The sequence below is a fragment of the Cariama cristata genome, unplaced genomic scaffold (assembly GCF_000690535.1).
Source record: "Cariama cristata isolate BGI_N322 unplaced genomic scaffold, ASM69053v1 scaffold17104, whole genome shotgun sequence".
Taxonomy (NCBI): Eukaryota; Metazoa; Chordata; class Aves; order Cariamiformes; family Cariamidae; genus Cariama; species Cariama cristata.
Genome location: NW_009612506.1, coordinates 7713 through 33679, shown reverse-complemented (window position 1 = coordinate 33679; position 25967 = coordinate 7713). Strand labels below are relative to the sequence as shown.

General features: G+C 34.3%; 1 protein-coding gene across 1 annotated transcript; it reads right to left on the bottom strand.

Moving 5' to 3' along the window:
* Positions 1 to 4981: 4981 nt before the first annotated feature.
* Positions 4982 to 25967, bottom strand: LOC104160540 (alpha-(1,6)-fucosyltransferase-like). Its single transcript, XM_009698678.1, has 4 exons — positions 25850 to 25967; positions 25552 to 25714; positions 18444 to 18558; positions 4982 to 5273 (listed from the first exon to the last, which is right to left on the bottom strand). The coding sequence occupies exons 3-4, from the start codon at positions 18549 to 18551 to the stop codon at positions 5025 to 5027; spliced, it is 357 nt and encodes a 118-aa protein (XP_009696980.1). The 5' UTR covers positions 18552 to 18558; positions 25552 to 25714; positions 25850 to 25967; the 3' UTR covers positions 4982 to 5024.

Sequence of the window (25967 nt, the reverse complement as noted above, 5' to 3'; positions counted from 1 at the left end):
TTTAAATATATATATATATTCTCAGCTCATGCAAGCCTCTTAAATCATTGTAGAAGAGATTACTACCTGAATTGTTTTGCTGAAGATAGACTTCAGAAACCTCAAAACTTTATGCCTCTAATACAACTAAAATAAAAGTGTCAAGCAGAGGCAATTTAATTAATAAGAAAAATAAATGTATAGATTTAAATGATTTTGTCATGAAGCACAATTTACTAAATTATTTTCTATGCAGGTCTGCGAATTACATGAAAGTAATTCTTTAAGGTTATATAATTTCCTAACTTTTCGGCCTATTTCTGTAATGTACACTGATATCTTGTTATAAGTATTCACTTGCATGAATATTTTTTGATACATAATTAAACTTTTATTAAAAGCCCATATAACACAGAGTAGTAAGTACACTACATAGGAGAAACATTTTGTTCACGAGAAATGGAAATTTATAAATGTCAATGCATTTTTATGTTTATTTTGAAAATCTAGAAAATCCCACGATGATTTCAGAAGTTGTAGAAGAAAAAGAAAATTGAAGGTGTGATTTTGCAGACAAACTATTTTTAATTACAGTTAAGAATTTCAGATTTACTTGTCCCTGTAAAGGTACAGGGAATAAAAAAAAAAAAAAAAAGGCCAAAAAAAACCCCAAACACCAAAATCTATATGATTTAGAAAGACATAAAAAAACATAAAAATCTTCAGCAAGCCAGAATGTCTTTCAAATTTACTGCAATTAAGTATCCAGTGAAGATTCCTCCTGAAGCCACGCTGAAGCTAGTAAAAGAGATCAATTGTCAGAATCATTCTTCCTCAGTGATCATGCCATTGCAGAATATGAGAATTTAACACAGTTACTGTGTGTGTGGCCAGCCAGTAGGTTAATCATAGAAAGGTTGCTTCATAGCTGAATGTCTTCTATCTCTAGAACATTAAAACTCGAACTAGTGGCATTCATTAATTTTTAAAAAATTTGATCACATTAAGATATTTCATGCGTTCATCCTTCAAACTATTCATCCTGATCTAGAAACTAATTTAAAAAAAACTGTAGGGAGCTAAAAGGAAATGTTATTTGTACTTTCATCAGCAAGAACCCACACTGCATGAAATCATGATCTATTTTAACAGATTTTCATGAAAATATATAGTCTTTTTAAGCCAGGTGTGCATAAGTGCTCCAGAACACTGGTTTACAGCTTATTACACTAAATGCAAGGCTCACAAAACTACCTGCAGCTGAATTCTGGGGTCACATAGAGCAGTCTGCCCAGAACCATGCCCAGATGGTGGTTTCAGTTGCTAACTTTGCCAAATGTGAATAAAACTTCAGACAACGTTTTCAATGTCAGTTTTCCATTTCTACTTATTTTTAGAAAATAATCAACCATTTCTGAGAATTAATTTTTGGAAAAAATTCTCATTCACAAAACCCACTAGAATTTTCAGAGAAAAGTTTTGTAGCATCTTGAAGTTTTGAAGAACAGATGTTATTTCAATGTGCAAATGTTGTTTCAATGTGTAAACATGCAAGTATGTTTACACACCAATCTGTAAATCCGATTTGGTAAATCCAAAAAAGTTTATTGGAGATCTCTAAGACTCTAATAGGTAAATTCTTTAAGATTCCGTATGTCTTGGGTACGCAGTGTCCTATTGAAAAGACTGAAGATTTTGCTGTGTTCTGACTATCAACCGCATGGAAAAAGATGTAAGATTCAAGATTCATCTGCATGCATAAGGATTCATATGTGTAATCAAAACAGGAGGAACCAACCCTTTGTAGGAATTTGTTTGACACAGCTTACCCCTTACTTGCCTGCTGTTCTCGTACTTTCACTCTCTTCTAAAGCAGCTGGCTCTGGATAGTGTCAGTTCATTAGGATAAAAGACCAGGTTATTATTAGTCATAATCAATACTTCCTATAGTTGAACTCAACTACTAAGTTTGTCCAGATCACATAGTTTATAGGTCAGGAAGACATCTATTCCAAACTTCGGCAAGATTGCTCAGCCATGAGATCAGAACAGGTTGCTCAGGGCTTCAGCCAGACAAGTCTTGAAAGCCTCCAAAGATGGAGACTGCACACTCTCTCTAGGGAACTAGGCTATATTCATGGTCTTGCTTTTAATCAGCATTGGTCTTGGTGTGGTATCTAAAACAAGGACTTGGAAATGCTCCTTACCGTCCACAGAAGTCATAAGACTAGCTTACCTAACTAATGATGTGTGCTTGCTTTGGAAAGGCAAGTACTGTTTCTGCATTTTATCCTGAACTACAGTTCCCTGTAACATTTTACTCTGCCCTGCCTTCCTCTGAATTCAGTAAAGTTATCACATCTGAACTTTCTAAGAAGCTACAAACAGATAATTGGATGAATATTCTGAAGTTGAAAAATATTTGTAAAACCTTTTCCAGAGACAACAGTGGAAACTGTGAGATCTGGTTGACACACATATATAATGTGTTGGATCAAGGAAATTTCTGCAAAGTTTAATCCTTGTTATGACTGAACTCAAATAGACCCTAGGCTGAATTGTCCACTGCGTAGGCATTTCTCCTTCCTCTACATATCCTCCAGAGCACCATTCCTCAGTAAACTGCTGATTAGCCAGATAACAAAGATTTTCAAGTACTATTGGATCCAACATGCATAAGAAATGTTACTGATTCTCTGAAGGAAAAAAAAAAGAATACATATGAAACAGACAAAACAACACACTGCTCTCAAAAAACCAACAAACCCTAGCATACAACACAACTCCCAAGAATTTTCAGTAGGAAGTAAAATAACTATAAAGCAATCATTCCAAGTAGTACAAGTGTTGATGACACAGACACTTCCACTACGTGTAACTAGAAATCCTTGAAAGGCACCAGTTCTGCCTATAATAGGCTTGAGGATTTAAATAATTCAAGAAACACAGAGAGGCAAAATCACTACGGAATGACAACTGAAACCTAAGACGCTTGTCAGAACAGACAATTTTTCTCTCTCTGGAAGTAGCTATGGGACTGGCCACATGTTCCACCATTTCAAAGATGGAAAGACAGATGAAGTGAGGGAATGAATTTCTGTATTTTCCTTTTCCTCTCAGCATTGATGTTAATTTCCAAGCCCAGTGACTAGTTCAGAGTTCTCCAGAAACACAGTGTAACCCTGTACTTGTCAGAAATGAAGGAAGGGGAATATTTCTTGTGACTCTAGGCTACAGGGTATAGTCTCTGATGACTTGGAGGTCTGGCCATTCTTCCCTGCATCTAACTTTACACACCATCCAAAATCTGTGTATCAGAGGTAGCGAACAGAAGAGGAAGAATGAAGACAGTGGGGGAGAAACCAGTTTCTGTCAACCCAGAATTGAAAAGCTCTGCTTGCTGTCCAAACAGACATACTGTGTATTGTCTCTGTGGCACTGGGATAGTACTGGTCTGCAAAAGTCATGCTGTAGCTCCTGTAGTTCTAATGAGAAAACTGTATGCTAAAATAACATCTCATCAGTGCACTGCCTCATATCGATGAGTGTAGTCTACACAATCGTCTACTGAAAATCCCTACAAATTTTTTAAATGTCCCAATGAAATCCAAGTCTCAGCTGTTGCTGCCAAATACATCCTTCAGGACATACTGGAAAGAAATTCTTGAGTCTGTAGGCACAATTAACGTAAATAATAAATAGTATCAGTCCTTAAGCAGAGAGTTACTGAGCCAAAACTCCTTTCTGGGATAAGATTAATGTGCCATATGCATCAGTGCTAATAAATAAAACAGCTATATCCTGAAAAGCGGCACAGTATCTCCCTTATTGTTTCCCACTCTAAATTGTTTTTGTCTATAGCTTAGCCCATTCTCTACCCATTGTTAGCTTATCTACTCATCCAATAATTACGTGGACTATAATTGTCAGTAATACAAAATATTATTAAAACTAATATTCTACCTCTCTATAACCCAAATGTTTAATTTTGTTTTTTCCAAGAATCCCCTTTTATCAATGAAGACATATTGCTAAATTTACCTAGTCTTAGGTAAGAACAGCCAGTTGTATTCTTCTTGATTAACTGTGTCTTCCCTGCGCTTACTGTAACATTTATAAAGTCCCACTGTAATACAAGTTACAGACTTAGGAAAAAATAAGTATGCCTCACAAAAGAGGAAGAGTCAATAAAATCTGTTTTAAAAAGCTGACAATTGTTCACATAAAAATTATCTGTGCAGAAATTTGATTTAAAAAAATTCTTCCTAGTATTTATGATAAACTGAGAGCAAAAAGTTAGCATATTGCCAGCCATTTCCAGTTGTGCTGTATACCTATTTAATTTTGACAAATACCTGAAAAATTATTTAAATATATAGAAAAAACTATAAAACTATGCAGATATTAATAACTCTTCAAGATGCTGACTGCGAGAATTCCATTAAAATAAATGCTGTTTGAGACAAAGCTATCTGATCCTCCAAATGAATGCCCATCTAGTTATTCTAGCAAAATTGTTCAGCCTAGTATAAGAATGGATCAACTTACTGATCCACAAATAAGAAGTTATTTAACATCACCATTGTTTTTACAGCCTGAATTTCAAGTCAGTTCAGTTTACATTAAAAATTATTTCAATTATTTTATTATTTTCTCATTGCGTGAATGACTATTGGATACCATTTTCTTCGTAATTTCTTTTGCTTTAGATTTGAAACATGCTTTATTGTTTTAAAGTTTACCAACAACAGCCTCTATTTAATACTCTCTTCCCATAAAAACTGGATTCATATCTGGCACATCACACCGTGGCAGACTGCTGAAGGATTATAACTTAAATACAAAAATTTTGTATTAACAAAATCTCTGTCAAAGCAGAGATATCTTAATAAGGATAATATTTTTTCCAAGACAATGCAAAAATAAGATTTTCTGATACAACTGCAGTCATAGTTATTACACTCCACGTATCATTAAACAAAGAGGTATCAAAATAGCTCTACATGAATGAAGCTGCAAAGAACAAGGAGAAATTGTCTGAGTTATTAAGTCTTACCTGACCAGTGTCCAGTGGTGGTACCTGATCGGTCAGTACATGTCTCGCTCACAGGTCTAAATACAGTCTCCCAGCCACCGGTAGCATAGCGCCAATTCTGAGACTCTAAAATAAGCGTTCGTTGAGTGCCATAAGCAATCATGAAGCAGTAGACTACATGATGAAGTTGACAACCATAGCCACAGCCTTTGTTGATATTACACACAAGTTTCTTAGCTTTGCTGCAGTCCTTCGGGTTCTGTAAGTATGGATGAAAAAGTGAAGCTGAAGAGAAGATATACACAAAGGCATACTTTTTTCAGAAAAACTGACAAATGTCGTAAATCATACAAGCCATCCTGCCGTAATACGTCTCATATTAAAATGGATGAGTAAGCTTCAGCTCCATGAAAATTTTATGTGAATTCTTCACTGTGAACATGAACAGTTATTGAACATACTTCACTATCCTAATGTAAAATAGAATACCTTCAAGAGTTTAAATTACTTTCTCATTTGTAAATCTGTCAGAATAAGCTAACATTTGGGCTCAGAGTTCACATTTCATCAACATGCTTCTCAGTGTTGGAATGCTTTTTCCTTTGGCATTTTTCCAAGATTTTTAAGTTCACTTTCAGTGTCATCCAATGAAAGAAAATTTCCACCTGTCGTCTACAGGATACAGAATAAAACAAATGTTTATTAATGGACTACTTCCCAGACTAACTGACCACATACCAGATACAGAATATAAAACACATAGCTGAGCAGACTGCTAAAAGACAGTATTTTAATCTGCATGCACTCTCATGAAAACAATATACTACACTTCCACAATCCAAGAAACAACAACAAAAGAGGAAAATGTCTACATGATGTGAATGCTATGTTTAGAAGTACAAACTAATAAATACTCTTAGGTATGTGGACAACACAACAACATAATCTACAGAAGTTTTTCTTTCTGTAAAATATAGTACTTTGCTGTACACATTCATACATGCATGTCTCCAGACAGAATTTGAACATCAATATAAATTCTGTTCCTCTCAAATCTCCACAACTTTAAATAACATTTTCTGTAAATCTGCAACAAATCAGGTCTTTCCAAAAACCAAAAATCACCGCCCGGGAACTGCGATCTCTCCCTCAAGTGATCTTAAAGATAATCTGAATACTTTGAGTCCTAAAATACTCCATAAAAAAAAATTAATTTGTGCATCCAGTTGTGTAAAGGAGGAAAGAATGGTTCTGATTTGGGGAAAAAAAAACAAACAAAAAAACCCACACACATCCCAAACCCCACGTGTTAATTCAGTATTTGATTTTTTTTCATTTTAAGGAAAAAAACATGTCATTCAAAGCCTAACTAGCAATGAAAAACGATAAATTAAATAACATTTCCATTCCTAATTTTTGTTGCTCAGACAAGTACTCTTGCTATGACAAATCTAATGGATAACTTGAGACTAAATATAACAGGTATCTTTGAGACTATAACAAATCTACTTCCCACAGTCTCTTAGGAGAGAGAGGGTTTTTCTAGTATTGCGTGCAAGTCCACAAAGAAAGAATTCCATGAAAAAATATCTCCTTCCTAAATCTACAGACATATTTACACCACACAATGAAGTGCAATGATTGCAGGTGAAAGTAGAATCATTTTCTGCTGTTAACTGTTACTGTGTAGAAAAGACTTAAGCTCAAAAAACAGACAATAGTGTACATTGTTACATTACTTTTTTAACTGAAATATTAGGCTAATAAAAAAGGAAGCTTCTGTTATTTAGCAAATTGACAGAAGCAGACATAAGTGTTGAGTTGTAGAAGCTGAAAATCTGTATTTCGTGTTTATCTGTTTTATCTCTGTTTTTGAAAGATGTGTCTATACGTTTTAACTGCTAGTTAATAATAATAGATCATACTTTATACAGACTACCTCAGAAGAGTTTTAATACCATTGCGTAACATACTATAACTAGATTGTAAAAAGAACTATTACAGCCAAAAGTAAACTATCAGCAAAATGTATTTATCACAGTAGGACATACAAATCTGTCACGAGATATCAACTGGCTTAGGCAGAAGCCAATTTTATTTTATTTATTTTTAGAAGTAAACAATGGTTTTGCAATATACTTCTCTTGAAACATTTCAAAATCTTAAAAATTTTAATATAGCACACAAAAAGGAACAATAGATACATTAGAGATGTCAACAAGGCCATGAAGCTTGTTATTAAAGACTGTCTTCCCATTTTTTTCCACATAGCAAAAATTCTTATTAAAACTAACTTTTTTGTAACCATTTTGAAAGGGATAATCTCAGATAAATTTTAGAAAAAAACAACAGATAATGTTTTCTACACTTTCTAGTACCTTCAAATACATGTACCCTCTTGAAAATGAAAGCATTTAATTGATTACATATTTGAAGTTGTGTAAACTTTGATGAGGTGTGCCCTTTTAACTTTCTTGCATGCATATGCAAGTTTCATATGATAGCTTATTAACAACATTATGGAAATCGAGTAAGAATCACATAAAGGAACATCATTTGATACCGTGACTGCTTACCAATGCTAACATAATGCACTTACTTGGGTTTTAACGTTACTTGGAGACTTAACTAGAAAGCATATATATTAATTTTAATTTGAGACTTAAATAGAAAATAGTTAAGCTAATTTCTTTATGACTGTGTTTTTTCAAATTGCTATACTAAAATTTTAGGACAAGGCAGTATTTGAGCTTAAATTATTTATTGAGAACTTAAAAAAAAAGAAAGTAGAGATACTTAGATACATTGCAGTTTCAACTGGGATTTCCTGAAAAAGGTGGAATTAATAACCATCAAGAAGGAAGAAAAATTAGAATCATGTTGTATACACCAGAATAGCTTGTGTGTTCCTAAGCCAAAATTGCCAACCAAAGCAACCCATAAAAGTACTGAGTTGATAAAGGGTAACAACAGCCAATTTCAAATCCAGTGAAGACTGACAAAAGATTTTTCCTCCTGGCATAAAGTCACAGAAAAGGATTATAAATCTCTGATTTGAATGAGCGGTGCACTCTGTTCTCATCCCTAACTACACTGCTCATCGCAGACTCTTACAGCCAATTGAGTTGTCTACATTATGAAGAGCGGGATGGAAGGGACCCCAGGATTGTCAAGCCCTGTAATGTAACAGTCATACAATCACATTAAAAAACAAACAAATAAATCAAACAAACAAAAAACACACCACAGAAAAACCCAAACAAAAAAACCCCAGCCATCCAAGCACACAAAACATACTTTAGCATGTAGATTAGATTATCAAGCCATACCAGAGTTTACACCTTTTATTTTTCTCAGAATTACTTCTATTAACACTGCAATTGGAAATAGTAACAAATTTTCAGAACTTTAAAATTGTGAAAATTATGTATTTCTGTGGAAGAGAATGTTCCATGTCACTTAAAATAAAAGTGGATTTATGGATTTGATGGTCTTCCATCACCAATAACATTGACATATGCTCACAAAATTCATGGTTTCCACTAAATTGATACACTTAAACTCTCAAAGGCAATATGCCACTACTTCCTACTTGTAAGCACTGGTACATTCCAGCCGCTTCCTCTCTAGAGAACTTTTACAGTCCTTGAAGCTGCAAATGACCTCTCCTGCCTAGGTTACAAAGAAAGTAGCATATCCAGGTTTTCTCTGCAAGAAATGTATCTCCCTAATTATTCTGTAGTACGTGACCACCTTTGTAACGAGGTACGCAGGCCGTGAGTGTCACAGAGTTACAGAAATCCGGCTGACATCTCCTTTACTAATGGGACATCACCTATTACATTGCAGACCTACTGAACTGCATTAGTAATGAGAGAAATAGTAGTGTTTAGTCTTGGATTTAATTAACATTCATTGGTTTGCCCATTTGAAGGAATATCCTTGAATGGCTTCTTTTGAATGACTGACTTGAGTAGCTACTTTATCTTCATAAGAGTTATTTAAAATTGTTTTCCTGCATCCATTTAAAAACTATTTTAACTCAGACATACCAAATAGGAACCATTAGCCTTTAAATAAAATTATTTAAAAGTTATTTTTAGTACCTGTGGTTCACTAAAAGAATGCCATCACTATAAATCTTTACAAGACAACTAACGAGACTGAAGCAGATTCCATGCTATTATGGCTGACTGCCCCAAATACATAAGCCTTGTTAAATTCAACCTTCAACTTAATTTGGCAAAAGCAGCACATTGTAAGTCTTGTATTGAAGTATATCTTCTTTAGAAGAGACTAGACTGTCATTCCCTACTCAAGTTCTCCAGGGTACTCAAGATTTTGTAGATCTCTATGTATAACATCCCTTTCTCAGTTCTTTTAGAAGACTGAAATCTTCATCTATTTAGTCTTTATTCTCAGAGATACCAGGTTGATTTATTTGATCATCCACATTACTTTCATCTTCAAGTTTTCTAGTTTTACTATATCTGTTCTGACACTAAGGGACTAGAGCAGCACAGTCTATCCTTGAGGCAGATACATTGCTTAAATACTGTTGAGGACTGAAATGATATTTTCACAGAATTACCTGTGGTAACTCCAAGATCTTGTTACTCAATGGTATTAGTCAACTGCATATGCACAAGTGCATTAAAGACTGTCTCCCCCCATGTACATAACTCAAAATTCAGTATAGATGATTGTACTCAAGAATTTTAATATCCAGTCAAAGGTAACATGACTAGAGTATGAGTTAATAGTGTAAAATTCTTCAACTATTAGTCTCAAGCTGTTTAGTACAAAGTTTGCAGAATACTGATGGTATTAAAGCCAGATATTTTAAATAAATTGTTTAAAATGCACCAATTTTTTGGTCTTAATTTTCTATCTCTATTTAAAACAAAACAAAAAAAAAAAAATAGAGACTGAAGTCTTGGGAAGTATTAAAATACTTCAGTATTGTCTTGTAAAGAAACTGAAAACCAGGAAAAAGTTTTGAGGGAAAATTGTAGCTATAATGGGAAATGCCCATTACTGAGTGGGTTTTCTTTTTCCCCATAAACAAACAGCAATATTTTAATGGAACCAGCAGCAAGAATGGTGAGAACAGACCACATCTCTGTTCACATAATTCTACATATTAAACAAAAGAATCAATAGGTATAATGCTCTTTAGCACATTATTTGTACCATGAGGTCGTTTTTGTTTCTTATTCCTATTGAGTGACTGAGTACTCTTGAGTGAAATGAAAACACACTCCACTGATTCCATAAGCTGCTGAAAGATAATGAAACACCACAGTATTTTCTTATTGCAATGTGTGGCTCCAAAATTACAGTTTGTGGTATTTTTACATTCAGATTACTAGCATGCAACAATAGCAACAAAAATCAAATAAAATCAAAATTGTTAGAAACATGAAAATTTGAACCATATAAACATATGCAAATCTAGAGTAGTAAACCAAATGTGCCTGAGACTTATTCCAGCTGGCACAGAAAGTCTGCATCCATGCTATTAAATTTTCTAAACCTCTTAAACAGGGTAGCCACACACAGCAGATTTACGAAATGTGTCTTGTGCTAAGTCTCAAACACAGCCAAAGAACTGTTTGGGAGAAAGTTACTTGATGGGAGTCAAAAGCATGCCAGGAACTCTTTTAACAGTATAACACTATAGAATATTATGTTCCAGTGCCTAGGAACATTCCCTGTCATTGTTTGACTACAGCAAAAATAGTCTTAGGGCTGTTTCCAGGTCCCAATCTTCCATTTCTCCCGGTGCTCAAAGAACTTTCTTCTCCAGAGCTCTTGGTTGGTTTCTTCGCAGAGTCAGCAGGATCAGATGGGACAGATGTCACAAGTGCTGCTTCAATGCCTCACCACCTTACACTGTTTTCAAGCAGGCAGTTAGCCCTCAAAACACATGACAGACTGGCAAAAGTAAACTCTGCTGCTTAACATATGTTTTGCTATAAGAGAAACGACTGTGTTGTTTGTGAATTTTAAAAAGTTTAGAGAAATGTACTTTCATCCAATGAATCAAGACAGATGAGAGTGCAGTGGGCAAGCAGCCTGCTACAAATTACAGAGTCACCCCATAAACACAGTACTATGCTCATTAACAAAGGTGTTCTCTTTTATATTTTCAATAAATATTTTATTCCTTAGTGCTACACAGTCTGCTCAAGGAGAAAGACCCACTGAAATTCTGAGGAAAATCCCATTTTTTGACAGTATGATGTCAAGGAAAGGTGTTTCCCATCCTAGTTATCACAAATGTAATTCACATCAATTTCTATTCCCCTTTCTTTGTGATGCCACTTGGAATGCTCCCCTTTCATTCCAGCTCCCCTCAATACTTGGGGGGGGGAAACAAACAAACCAACTGACCCACCCCCCCAGAAGGTTCTTCTAGCTTCTGGAAGAATATTTTCTTCCTTCCCTACTCAGAAATACTATGTATTTGATTTGAGAGACAGCGAGCCTTATCTGCCTCTAATGTTAATTCCTCTAGCTTGTAGCTATCCTCCTACAATACACAAGCTTCAGCTGGAGTAAAGCATCCCAGTAAGCAGATGGAGAAACCACAATATGCTCCTCAATCCACTATATAGGAATTCTAGAGAAAATCTCCTATAGATATCAGCAGCAATCACACTTTATTATGTGGTTTTTATCCTAATACCAGACTTCCAGATACTGAATTTACTAAGTAACTTAATGAAGATGACCCAAGACATGTCTCAAGACATATTCCAAAGTCAAACAATTTTGACATTTTCGTATGTGATAGAAACTATCCAGTCCCTTTCTAAACCTTCACAAAAAGTCAGCAAAATTAGCTTTCTGTCTGCTATTTTCTCTTTAATTCTTTTGTTTCACTTTTAAATCTATTTTGCCCAAAATATTAACTTTTTAAGTGCTTAGATCCATTTATATGCCTAAGTTTTCTTATGTTACAGGGAAGGAATCAAATCACTCTTCTAGTGCTGTGCAATTAATTCAGCAATCTGGCAAAAATGGGAAAAGAAATGCAAAATACAGATGAGCTTACAATATCAAACACTAAAGATGGTTCGATAGACAATGAAAGAATCTGTTCACAAAAAACACAAGTGAGAGCCAGAGATGTGCAACTAAGGAAGAAAAAAAAAAAATGCCACTGATCACTCACTGGACTAAATGTCAGATTACAAATATAATCACATTTAAATTTCAATCCACCAAAGATTTTCAGTAGGTAATTCAGAACTATTAAAATAGTAGTAAAACAGAAAGAAAAAGAAAGAAATATGTATTAAATTACAAACAGTCCTGAGAATCTTTCAAAAGTATAACTTAATCTCTCATTGAGTAGGTTTTGGGTTGCAGGGGAGGGTGGAGGATTGGGGACAATCCTCCAACCAGTGAACTTTGCTCCTGGGGCTTTAAAAGAAATTTTAAGTTCAAGTCACGCTTCCAAACCTGAAGTAGGCCAGTTATAGAAATGTTCCTTGACAAAACGTGTTTTAAAGACAGTTTCACTTTTTATTAACTATTTAAATGACATCATTTCCCAAGACAATACAAGTTATTCTGGAAGTACTAAAACTAATCAAACAGGTTCCCTATGCATTTTTAACTAAAGGATCCTTCCTGTGTGGATTCTTTGCTGCCTAAAGAAGGGTAAGTGCAAAATTCAGTCTTCAATTGATGCACTAAGAGTTTCTTGCCTTTACCTTCTCCACTTACTTCCACACAAAAATCTGCATTAAGAAAATGTTAAACTGATGACGCTGTAGAAAAGAATGTAATAAGGTAACATCTGCCAGATGCTACATCTTTATGCCTCACTAGTCTGTCAGTAAACCTGAATCCAAGACAGAATCTATTAATTGTTCTGCTCAATGACTTCCCCTTAGATATCGACAACCACACAACTGTCATTATCTCCTTTCAATTCTGTTGACCACTAGTGGCACTCCTTCATTTATAATTAAATGAGTGAGTGTATGCAAGTCAAACGATTGAAGTTTAACCAAATTAATAATAGACATAGTTGTCAAGTTTAAGACAATAAGAAGACATAGCTGAAGTGTGTCAATATAAGAATGCGTAACCATAAATCTTGGTTGGACTTACACTACCTAAGCAAGCAAGTAGCACTTGTGGGCAGAAATACATCTCAGTTAAGCTTAAGGATATGGCTTTTTTCAATCGTTTGCCTTGCCAGTATCTAATCTTGCCTTCATCATTTCAAGATGAGACTATTAAAGTACGCTATTCATAGAATCACAGAATCAGAGTATTTCGGGTTGGAAAGAACCTTTAAAGGTCACCTAGTCCAACCCTATTCCTAGGTCTATTTCTTAAATCTATTCAGAGATTAGAACTGGCATTCATGACATTTTTTCTCTTTAACTGAATTATCAGGATTCTATGTATCTGGAGTAAATGCCAGAAAGCTTTCAAATAAACCTAGGGATGCGGAGTCTAGCACAGGAAAACTGAAGCACTACAAGGTCTGCCCATTAAAGGAACCTGCTCTTCTCAGAACAGTGCCCATACAGACACCTAACTGAAATCCTTCAGCTAGTGTCCTCCTTTCCCATTAAAAAAATTAAATCCTGACAAAGAATTTTCTGTAAGATTTTTTCCCACTCTAGAATTTACTTTTGCCTTTGTTTCAAATTAGCTTGAATTTATCAACATCAACAGCACACTACAACTGCCAGAATACACTACATCTTGTTTCTCATGAGTGAAATGGAATTAACTGGGAAAAAATATAATACATTAGATTTGAGTTATTGAAGGATACAAGTTTACACTTTTCAAGACTTACAGTTGTGAAGGGTACAGGGTACATCCCTTTGCACATATGCAGAGAGTCTAGAGCCTTCTGTTGTTGTTGTCATTTCAGCATGAATACTTTTATTAAAAATATATATACCATTAATTTTAATGGGAGGGGAAGGGAGAGGATTTAATACACTCTAAGACAGAAAAATTTAAGTGACACATTAAATCACCAAAAATACTGGGAAACCCAGAAACCTCAGAATAAAGTCTTGTAACTTTCTTTTCTTTGCATACATACACAATCCCAACTAAATAGTATGACTATGGCAAAGTATGGCTATTATAAGTGATGATGCTGTTGAGTACTTAGTAACTTTTTTTACTTGCTTGAATTTTTAACTTTCAAAGTTGAACAAAATATTTTGATTTTTTTTTTTTTTTAAATTGGAGGCAAAAATATTCTGCAATTGGGAGACTGCATGCTGAATCACCAACTTCCTAAAATAAACGGAACAAAAACAAGCACAAAAGGAAAGGAGAAGAAAATAAACTGCTGTCTAGGTAATAATTTACTCACTCTACTTCTTCCAGAACATACACTACTACAGGAGCCCTTGTCTGACTTCTCTTGCACATTCTCTCCAATCGTTTGATAATTAACATCTCTGAAAATAGGTCTTTTGCTTAAATGTAAGCTCCTAGCTTTTTAAGTGTTGCTCTAACTACAGGGAACTAGCTAAATGTAGCCTCATTAAATCAAATTTATGGTAATGCCATCCAAATGAAGTAGCAGTCATCACTATTCACAATCATTCAGCTAAATGATTTCCCAGGGAGATGTCCCAAAATAATGCAGCTGTCATGGTTCAACAAGTACCAGAAAGACAACTATACAGTACTTTTATTCTTCACCCAAAAAAAAAAAAAAAAAGACAAATATGTTCCACATAGTGCTTTTTGGCATAGAGTTGGGGGGCAACAGTTGTTGAATTTTTTATTTTACTTTTTAATACAATTATATTATGAGTAGAGGTGTATATGTGTGTTTTCAGACCATGGACTGCTTTACATTGCACACTTACAGTGAGCCCTGTACTCTTCAAAATCCTGAAACCCACACTAGAAAATAAGTCAACTTGACTTCCAAATGTGTGGTCACAACAATCTTTCAAGACAGGAGACATTTTAATCTTTAGAAGGGCTCCAAAAGCTTATGTCTGGCTTGCAGATACTTGTTTTTCTCAGACAGAAGAATGAGAATAAAAATGAAAAGAGAGATGGAAGTAAATGTGTATGTGAATGACCCATCTCAAAGACTGTAACTACTCATAAGAAAGAATATTTTCTTTCTTTGAAGAGCTGGCTAAGTTTCCACCCCAACTTTGGGCAATGTTGTACATATTGAGAACTACCATGCCTTGGGATTTGAATCTTTTCTATGAATGACAGTAATAGTGTACACCTGGAGGTAAATGATCATCCATAAACATATGTAGTCACTAAACTATCCTAAAGTGCAGTCAAAGATCAAAGCCAGATTATAAAAAGGAGTGAAAAATGGCAAATACACAGACAAATGGCCTCCAGTTATCTTAGCAGGACTAGTACTTTCATGCATGAAACATGGAAGAACTGGTAAAAGGCAAAGTCGTTAATTTAAATGTCTAAGAAAGCTTAAATTAGTCAAGTCTACAGAACATTGTCATGAATTCCCGAAGAAACTAACCAAAGTAAGCACGACTCGTGACAATTGAAATTTTGTATTGATAACTAAATTTAAACTAAGCATGACTCATGACAAGTGAAATTACGTATTGATAACTAAAGTAAGCATAGTGGAAGGAAAAATACTCAAGTTTCAAAATTCAGATGAATTAAAAATCTTGGGCATCATTTTCAATAAGTCCACAGTGACTTGAACTCCAGGAGATCTGTTACTGGCTAAATAGCTAAATAAAAATATATTGCATAAAAAGCAAGATAAGAACAAAACACATTTTGGTGTTATTGTATAAATCAATAGTCTATTGTCATTTGTCAGCTAGTGGATGCTCACTTCTAATAGCCCAGTGAAGAATTACTGTTAAGGGAAGACATCAATAAGAAAAAATTAAAGGTATTACAAATTCTTACACATGAAGAATCATTGAAAATTTTATGTATGTTTACCCTGAAGAGATATTAATAAAAAGAAACACAGCAAGCACATGAAAGAAAGTTTAGTGAGACAAGACTCATCACATATTTCTATTTCACACTTTAGTACAACAAAAAATGAGCATTCAATACAGCTAAAATGTTTCAACTAATCAAAAAGATATATAAACAGGGTAATATTATTTGTTCATAAAATACCCAAATAAATTTTAATATGTTGCTGCAAATTTGCTAAACCCAAGATTTTAGTGCTATTTTTGATGACCTGCACAGATACAATGCTGAAAATATCAACATTTATCAAAGCTAAAATTACATTTTTTTGAAAATATGTATCACCATTCTTCAACTTAAACCTCAAAGACAATTACTAAGGAAACACATGTCCCTTCTGTATAGTTTCTAGATCCTTCCATGTAAAACAGTTCTATGGAATTCGATGTGCAGCAATAAGAAATTTATATGTTTCTAATTTCTATAATCTACCAGTAATGATGTATAAAAAACAAAAAACAATGTAATTTCCCCTGTAATACAGAAAACACCAGAACTTAAAAAAAAAAAAACACCAAAGAAAAGAAAAAAGGAGGGAAATGCTGATTTTCTTATGTGTTTCTCAGTGTTACAGGATGGACTCATAATGAATAATTTCATATTTTAAATGCATAAATATGAAAAAACGCTCAGTTCTTCCGATGACAGAAATTTTATTATTGATTTTTTTTTTTACAAATTCATAAATAAAACAGAAACAAAAATGGCCTGCATGATGGAAATTGAGCCAAGTATGTTAAACTTAATTCTAATCCTGAACCTAATGCCACAACTTCCTGTATGTGTCACTTATGCTCCTCATCAGGTTTCCTTCTCAAGATAATGAGGATAAAGACAGTCACCTTTCTTGGAAGTGCCTGAGGATATAATACACTTTCTGAAAGGCTTTAGCTAGTTGTGCTACAAATATTAAATATTAGGATTCTACATGTGTTGTGACTTGGCACTGGTTTCATTCTTAATATTGTTTATTCTCATTTTTAAAAAAATGAGAATAAATTACCTCTATGGAGAGGAAAGGCCTTTATCATAGACCATACGCATCTAAATAAATTTTAGGAGCTAATTGAGCTCCCAGTTCTTCACTCAGTAAGTAAATCTATTTCAAATTCACCAGAAAATAAAGTAAGTATTTATTTAATGCTACAATTTTGAGCCTCTGTTCTCCTAAGCTGCTTTTACTTTTGCTATTCATTATATGTACTTGGAGGTTCTAGTCTTGAACTAAGGCCTTGAGCACTGTAAAATATGAAATAGGAAGACACTCACTCTCCAGAAATGTATACATGCTTAGATAAAATAACAAATGGACAAAGTGAAAGAACAGAAAAAGATCTAGAAAGGTCATATTTATCAGCATGAAAAGTAGTTACAGTACACCATTGCTAAAGAGTGACATCAAAAATGAAAGAATGAGGAACAGTTCTTAAGGAGTTGTTGAAGGAAGACATTGAAGTGATGTCTCCTGCAAAATTTACAGGGATTTTTTTTCCACAGAAGAGTGTCCTTTTTTTATTTAACAAGAAACAAATACATAGCTTGGTCACAGAAGAGAAGGTTCCAATAGCTGAATTGTGAAATAATGAAAATCTGAGAAACAAATTCAGCTATTTACACAGAGAAAAGATCAGACATTAGGGGTGACCATACAAAACAGAGTAGTGAGGTGCATACATGCAAGGAAAAACAAACCAAGCACAAAGAAAACAGACTACATCAAATATCTGTTTGATCACTATATAAATAGCTGCATGCATTCATACATTAATAAAAGTCCCAAAACTTTCAGATCAAATTTTGTTTACATTTCATAGACACACACAAGCACATATACTAAAAAGGCTTTATGCACTCAAATATGAGCGTCTATGAGACACCTCATGCATCTGTTGAGACAGTCTATGACTGGACAATATACTATATACAAGCACTTCAATTTTGCATACTTGTATTTTTAAAAATGGGCTGCTTGTTCAGAAGTTTCATATAAGGACTTTCATATTTTTATTTTTAACACTGTGCAAACATATGTATGCATTCCAACACTCTAAAGAATCAAACATAGAAACCAGAGACTTATCTTTCATAATAAAACAAAGAATCCAAACAGGTAAATATAGCCCAGTGAAAATCACAGATCAAAAAAAAAAAAAAAAGAAAAAAACCCAAAACCCCACAAACAAAAAACCCAAAACAACGAACAACAAAAACCCAAAACCCAAAGATTTGCTTGAAACACTATCATTCCATATACATAGAAAATAATGTTTGAAACAAATGTTCTAATTTCTTTTGCATGTAATTCATTCTTATACAAACCTTCATTTAAAACTGTCATGTAATTATTCTATTACAAGGATATAGCTAAGTGTCATATATATTTAAAAAAAATGAAAACGTTTACCTTGATTTAAAAGCTCTACCCTCTTACCTGTAGGTAAGTTATTCTCCTCTGTACCAAATCTGTTAGATCTTTGGCCTCTTTTTCTCGCCAATCTCCTGCTCCATCTGTTTGACTGAGGTAGTACAAGTCGGTCATTATTGACCTGTAAACAACAATGGAAAACAATCTTTTAAAAATGGGAAACAATCTTAACATTACTAAATTGGAGGACTAGAAGAAATCAAAGACAAATTAAACAAATATTTCAATTATAGCCTCAAAATAGTTTCTTCATGCCACCTCCTACACCACAATCCAAACAGCAGCCAAGACAGACTCACTGTGTCCTCCATTTAACATATGTTCCATACTTAAACAGGAGACAGACCTGCTCTAAAGCATTTGTTTCTGGTATGTGCTAAAGAAAAAAGAAGTAATAGTTCCATGCTAGAGACTTTAGCCAGTGGCCTCAGATGGAAGTGCAATAATGATTCCTACAGTAACTTCTTTTATAATTCATTGTCACTTTGCCGCCTACAGTTATCTTACTATGCTTGTATAGAATATAATATTACAAATGTCTTTAGCACAGGTACAACAGTAATCCTTCTATCTTTATTAGTGAAAACGACAGAATATTATTACAAGATTTAGTAAACAGTATTTTCTATGGCACAGAGCTCATTCTGACTCTGGCAGAAGGTAAGCATGCTGCCTGCTTAGAATGACTGCATACTACTAATACTCAAATGGAAAAAAATGCAAAAATTAAAAATTCAAAACAGACTCATGGCCATATTACTAGTCTACGCTACAAAATGTGAATTTTGAGGAACTATCAAATATTAAATTGAGGTTATCTAATAACTCTAAGAAAAGGATCTCTAGTGTATCACATTTCGGTGGCCAAATAGGAAGATAAAGAACCCCTTGTCATGAGCGGGAAAATGGTATATGACATTTATTTGCTAAGATTAGCCATGAATTTTGTGAAAAACAGCCCAAACAGTACCACCCAGGAAAAGATTTTTTTTATCTCTGTGGTTTTGGGGAGGAAATATAAAATTAGAGGCAAACTATCCAAAATATTTGTAAAAACATGAATGGCTATTCTACAAGTAACAGACCAATTCAGAAACAATAATTTCAGAGTTGGCTTTTCAGACTGAGAATATTTAAAGTTGCTAATCATTTCACTGTAACAACGCTAAAGTTTTAAATTTGAATCACTTTTCTTAATTCTTCGATCTGAACTTCAGATGTCGCAATATATTGCCCAAAATTCTTGATAAGCCGCAAGTTTGATCACTAGGAAGAGATGCAAGAGAACAAAGGCAGAGAAATTTGGGAGGTGACAAAAAAAGAGTGGGAGGGGAAGAAGAGAATATTTCCTAACAATCTTTGAAGTGGTCTGGCCAGTGAAGTAATACAAGACATGGTTGTTGGCAGCACTTGTTAGTACTGGAACCACAAACCCAGTTAGCTAAGGCTATTCCTTGTAAATAAGCTTAGCAAACGAGAGGAGCAGATGATGTATCTATTAGGTAACTATTTCCAATGACACAATATTTAAGCGGTAAATATTGAGATAAATCAAATTGGGACAGAGCTATCTGTATCAGTAGAGTTATCAGACAACCTTCTCTTGACAATAACTGGATTTATGGATCTGTATCTTTCCATCCTCATAGACACATTCTGGTTTTCACACCCGTATTTCTACACAGGATAACAGGGACACTGACTTACTGTACCATCTACTGTTGTTGTATTGAACATTATACCCAAACTGTCCAACAGCAGTAATGTTCACCTTCTGTCAATCAGCTGGAAGTACTGTATTTATATTCTAATCTCAAACTATATAAACTGGATTTTCTTTTACAAGGTAACTGAGCTTGAAATATCCTACACTCTGGTTTGTATAAAAAACAAAGAAATTAAAGTATCATCGGATAACTAGTTTCGAATCACTAACTATTAAAGACACATAATACTCAAAAATATGCAAACACAATTTAGGGACAATTAGAACAGAATTAATGATGTAGTAGATCTAATACAATGGATTATATACAAATACTGAATAGATAAAAAGTCTGCTCCTCTTAAAGCGGTGTTCTCCAATTTATAGAAAGCATAGCAGGCTAGTAGGCAAATTTAAAAAGGAAACCCTTGCATTTTCTTAGGAGTTTACATATTTTTTTTTTTCCCAATTAGGATGCAACAATGTTGGATGTTTAAAGAAAGACTATAAATTTCAGGTCTAAACATTAAAAAAATACATTAAAAAATCCTCTACTATCAGTAAAAGCAGCTGCATAGCCACAGTCACATTTTAAACAATTTTCAAATGCTCTCTTTCACTAGCTTTAAAAAAGTCTTTTCTGTACTTGTGATGTAAGTAACCAGTATACTCTTCTTTTACTTTATAAAAATACATTTCTATTAAATATTGGCATAAAATAACTGAAAGTACAAAGCCTATAAATTTTTTTTTAAAAAAAAAAATCATTTTCCCTCTCAGCAGTTAAGTAATTTTTCCTATTTCTAAGGAAATACAGTGTTGTCTAAATTTTATTTTTTATATAATTGGCCATGGTGACCATGACAAAGCAAAGGTACTAGGCAAGTTTAAATAATCAGCCTTACAGATGAAATATAACTATTTTCCATCATTTTTGAGGTAAGAGGAATGATGAGAGAGTCCTTACACAGCTTCAGTGACTCAACACTTTAGGGAAAGGCAGCTTTGCTCAGTACAAACCATAAAGAACATCAAATAATTTGTGAGAAAATTTATGAATTCATGCAAAAGTTTTCAGATAGTATCCACAATCTTTTTTTGAGAAAATTTACTTTTATAAAACTCTGAAGTAAACCAGGAACTCAAAAATTCACAGGTGTTATCACACAGAAACGATTATAGGGTAGTGCAATTTTAACCCACTTTCAGTCACGGAGGCCATCTTTCTTTGATTCCTACTGCTGGGAAATGTGCATTTTTTAGGTTTACACTTGTTAGGTTCTTCTGAGTGTGACAGACCATCATGATGGCTTTTTAATACAGATTTAGAAGAGACACAAACTCATACCAAAGACCAGAGTCAGACTCCATGAGGAGAGCTAAAAAGGAGATGGACCAGTGATCCAGGAGGCCAGGATAGCTAAATTGTAGACAAAAGGTGAGCCTGCGCAGGATTATTAGAAGCTATTATGAGTGGTAAAATGGCAGAAAGCATTTCAGACAGTGGCACTGCAGATATTTAGTAAGTCAAACTTGGTCTTTCGTTGAGTTACTAACCAACAATATCAATTTGTTGTTGTTATTTTTGTTTCATATCATAAATTAAATCTTGGAGCTGCTCTTAAAAAAGCATTTTTCTCCTGGAAAGCAGAATGGAGTAAAGAATCTGGCTATATATTTCATCTGCATTTGATCGTCACAAGTAACAGGGGGAGGGCAGGCATTTTTAACACATTTTTAAAGATCAGTCTAGACATTTATTCCAGCCATATGACAAAACTACATTTAAACCTCCTAGAAACTTTACATCAACAAATAAAAACTCCAAGAAAAACACTGTGGTATGTTCCACCAAATTCAAAGGAAATAATGTGAAAATATATTCAAACACTATGCATCAAACCTTGGCCAACTACCACGAAAGCCCTGATGACAGCTGTTCCCCAGGAGGAGAAGGAACGAAACAAAGTCAGTAACAGCCACTTCGCAAACAACATAATGCCAACGCAGGAAACAACCATGACAACTAGAAGATTAATTTGTTCCTTTTTGTTAGCTCTATCTCAAATAGTCTTTCCACTGTTAAAATGAAGTTACTCTCAACAATCCTCGTTCCCTATAGCAACTACAAGAATACAACTACATATTCCATAATGCAGGAAACTCCGCATAGGGCTACACTGTTCCTTAAACAGAATCAGTAGTGAAACACTGGACAAAAACACCTGCCAAGACTGGCATTCTCCAGAAGAAAATCTGCACAACCCCTAGGACACAGTCAAGAAATAAAGATTAAGGCATCCAACAAGAGAAGCACTATCCTATTAGTAGCAGACCACTTGCATAACAGCACCAAGATTAACAAAGAACTCTAATACTACTTATCCAGAGTCACAGAAACTGTCTTTGAGTTTATCATCTCTCAAAAATCAAGTCTTCTCTATGACACAACAGGCTTTCCTCACAAACAACAACAAAATATTAGCCGCTTTCCTTACATAGCTATCTCATAATTTGATCACTACCCATCCCTTTATCTGCTTTCCCACATAAGGAGGGTATTACAAACTGCTCTAAGTACTTCTAATTAACACTTATCTTTCTAATCCAAATATTAGATTATAATATATATTAAAATATCTAAGACATATGTTTATAAGTAATACCAGCTTCACATGCAGTGTTCCATTTATCTAAGATACACAGGTAACAACTTTTTAAGACATCACTGTCAAAAAGGCAGCATTCGGCAACTTGTTAAATCCCTAAAAAACAACATAAAAAACCAAAAACCAAACCCACAAGTGCACATGTACTTAAAAAAAAAAACATCAAAAAGCAGTAAAAAAAACCCCAACACATCAAAAAGCTGTGATTCTCAGAATGAATGAGAGCATCTGATTTTCTCATTCTAAACTTCTGTTATGCTCCTTCCAGGAAGAAGAGACCAGCTGGGCTGTGTGGAGGGAAAAAGAGACCACTCCTTCCCTGGGGAGCTACTGTGCCTCCTAAGGGAAAAGCTCACCCCCAGAGACAGCCGTGCATCCCAGGCCAAAGGATGCGCACAGAAGGAGCTGGGAGCTTTCCTGCAACTCATGGAAAGATTAAAGTGAAAGAAGCAGACAGCCTGCCCTCAAAGGTGAAAGGAGGAACTTCCTCGGGACTAGAGGCAACCAAGGGCTGCATTCTGCAACACAAGATAATTTTGTTGCCTGAAGCCAGTGTGGTAAATACACCAAGAACACAGGCTGACTGTTGTAGAAACATTTTTGTATGTGTTTTCTTTTACGCAATCGCTTTGAATTTCCATATTGTAAAAAAATTATCTATGTTTTAGTTTAATAAAACCTAGTTTCTGGCTGTTTGGTTTTAGCTTAAACAACTTTAGTCTTCTTTGGGGACCTCACCACACAGGAAGGTCTACACAGATCTACTATTAAGACTCAACAGACTCCAGGACATTCTGCTTTTGATGATCTACATGTCAGTCTAAAGAATATTTATTCAACAAGAAAATTCTTAAGAAAAGAGAAAAGAGAGCAGCTGCGATTGCTTGCATCATATACAAACTTCTTCTAGTACCACAATGGGATTCATCTCATAAGTTCCAGAGGTCTACAAGGCAGACTTTCATTATTCAATGCAAAGCAGTATGCATTCCTAATATGGGTTTCACCTCATCCTGAAGTGCAGAGAGATGTGAAGATAAGGCTGTCAGAAATACAGAAACTTTCAAGTTGGGCTCAATGAATTAATATCCATTGGTATAGGAAGGAAAGGAATAAGGAAAGGAATAAGGAAAGGATTCCTCCTGGGAAGCAGAGACATGAAAACCTTCTGGCATCAAACATACAACATCATTCAAGGTTCCACTGTGGCAACTGCCTGATGCATTTCTCTCTGTAGAAACAGAGCAGTAATGTGTACACAAGTGATTTTGTTCCCATGACAGACATCAGTAAGTCTGGCATTAGATTACTTGCTCCCATTTTGACACAGATCATTTAAAAGGTACATCAAGAATCAATGACCTGAAGTCCAAGAAATCCAAACAGAAATAATTTCTCTGGAGAACAAATATTTCTGAGTGGAGGTAACTATTCAAACAGTCAAGGGAAGCAGCAGCTACTCTGTCAGCTGATTGTTTAACTGAAGATCGCAAGTCTTTCAGAAAATTCTGCTTCAGCCAAGCACTACTTTTATTTCAGTCAAACATAACATAATTGTGCTCAGTAGAGAAATAATTGGATGAAATGTAATGGCTTATTTTATATACATAATAACTCTTGATAATTGAATAGTCCCTTCTCACTTTAAACTCCATCAATCTGTGACAAACTGAGTTTTGGAATTGCAGAATATTAAATTACAAAATTTAATGGACTATATTATTTGCCCACATTAATAATCAAATTCATATTCTTTTTAAACTATGTTTTAAATAGTGTTTACATTATTTCCAAAGAATTGAAAAGTCTTACTATTTTTTTCTTTTACTACAGCATTATTTTCCAAGGTTCATGCTTTACGACCGATGTTCACACATGTAGATCCCAGCTTTTTTGGGAAAGAGATACTTGTTTAAGGTGGTATATTTAATTCAATGATTGTCATATGACTGTTTACTAATGATATAAATTGCCATTGTTATCCTGTTGTGAACACACTTATAACAGGCTTACAGACAGATCTTACTGAATTTTTAACACTTTCTAGATTAATTTTATTCAGCATGAACAAAAACCATACATAATGTTTTAGTACAATACAAAACGTACTTGAACAACGAGGAGGCCAGAATATGAACAATTGAAAAGATAATTCCAATTCCAACACATCTTTGAACAACATAGTAATGACAGTGCAATTAAAGGTCATTTTTATCTGAAATATTCTGTTAAATTCTAATTACAAAAAGAAATGACTTTTCAGAATGAGTCCTGAAATTAAGATATTACCCAATTTTAAAGTAATTCCAATTATATAATATCCAAATGATCAATGTAATTTATGTTCTAGTATTTATGAAAGGCACAATCAGATAACTAAAACAAATATTTTTAAGGTTTGTTAATGGTTTTGTTATACGTACAAATATGCTTGTATGCACATATATAGACAGTTGCAACTGAAAAGCAACAATTGGCATCCAGGACCCAGGTCTTCTGATAAAAAAAAGAAAATATATCAAGTCAAAGGGTCATACTCTAAGCTGCAGTGATATAAGCTGGATATATAGTTTATGTCCCATGAAATACAAGTAGTAATTCTACAGTCATGCTTCAGACATGACATTTTATGCCACATACCAGTAACTGATCCTGAGATTTTTAAGCAGTACATCAGTAGTTTACTTAAATCAAGCCATAATCCTTACAACGTATACGCAGAATCAACAAATACACGTACCTTTCCTGATGACCCAAATCAGACAGAAATTCATCAATGCGTCTTTGCAGTTCACTTCCTTCTAGATTTTTCAACTTCTTCAGCTCACTTTGAAGGAAAAACCAAAGTTCCTTAGCCCCATTTTCAATCCTCCTCCTCAATATTTCATGGTCTTTTCCAAGGCCTTCTATTTAAAAAAAAAAAGAAATGCATAAAAGCATCAGCACTTGTAGCTGAATTATTTGTTAAGAAACCAACACATTTGTGATATGGAATACCAAAACTTGTTTCAGAAGTAAAAGAAAACTTATCTACCAACCATCTCCTGTCCGCTTCTTATAGTTTTCTATCTGTTCTTTGGCCTTTAAAAGTTGCTCCTCTAAAGCATGTACCTTTCCTGCAGCTGGTCCCTGATCAATGGAACCATCTGGTATCCT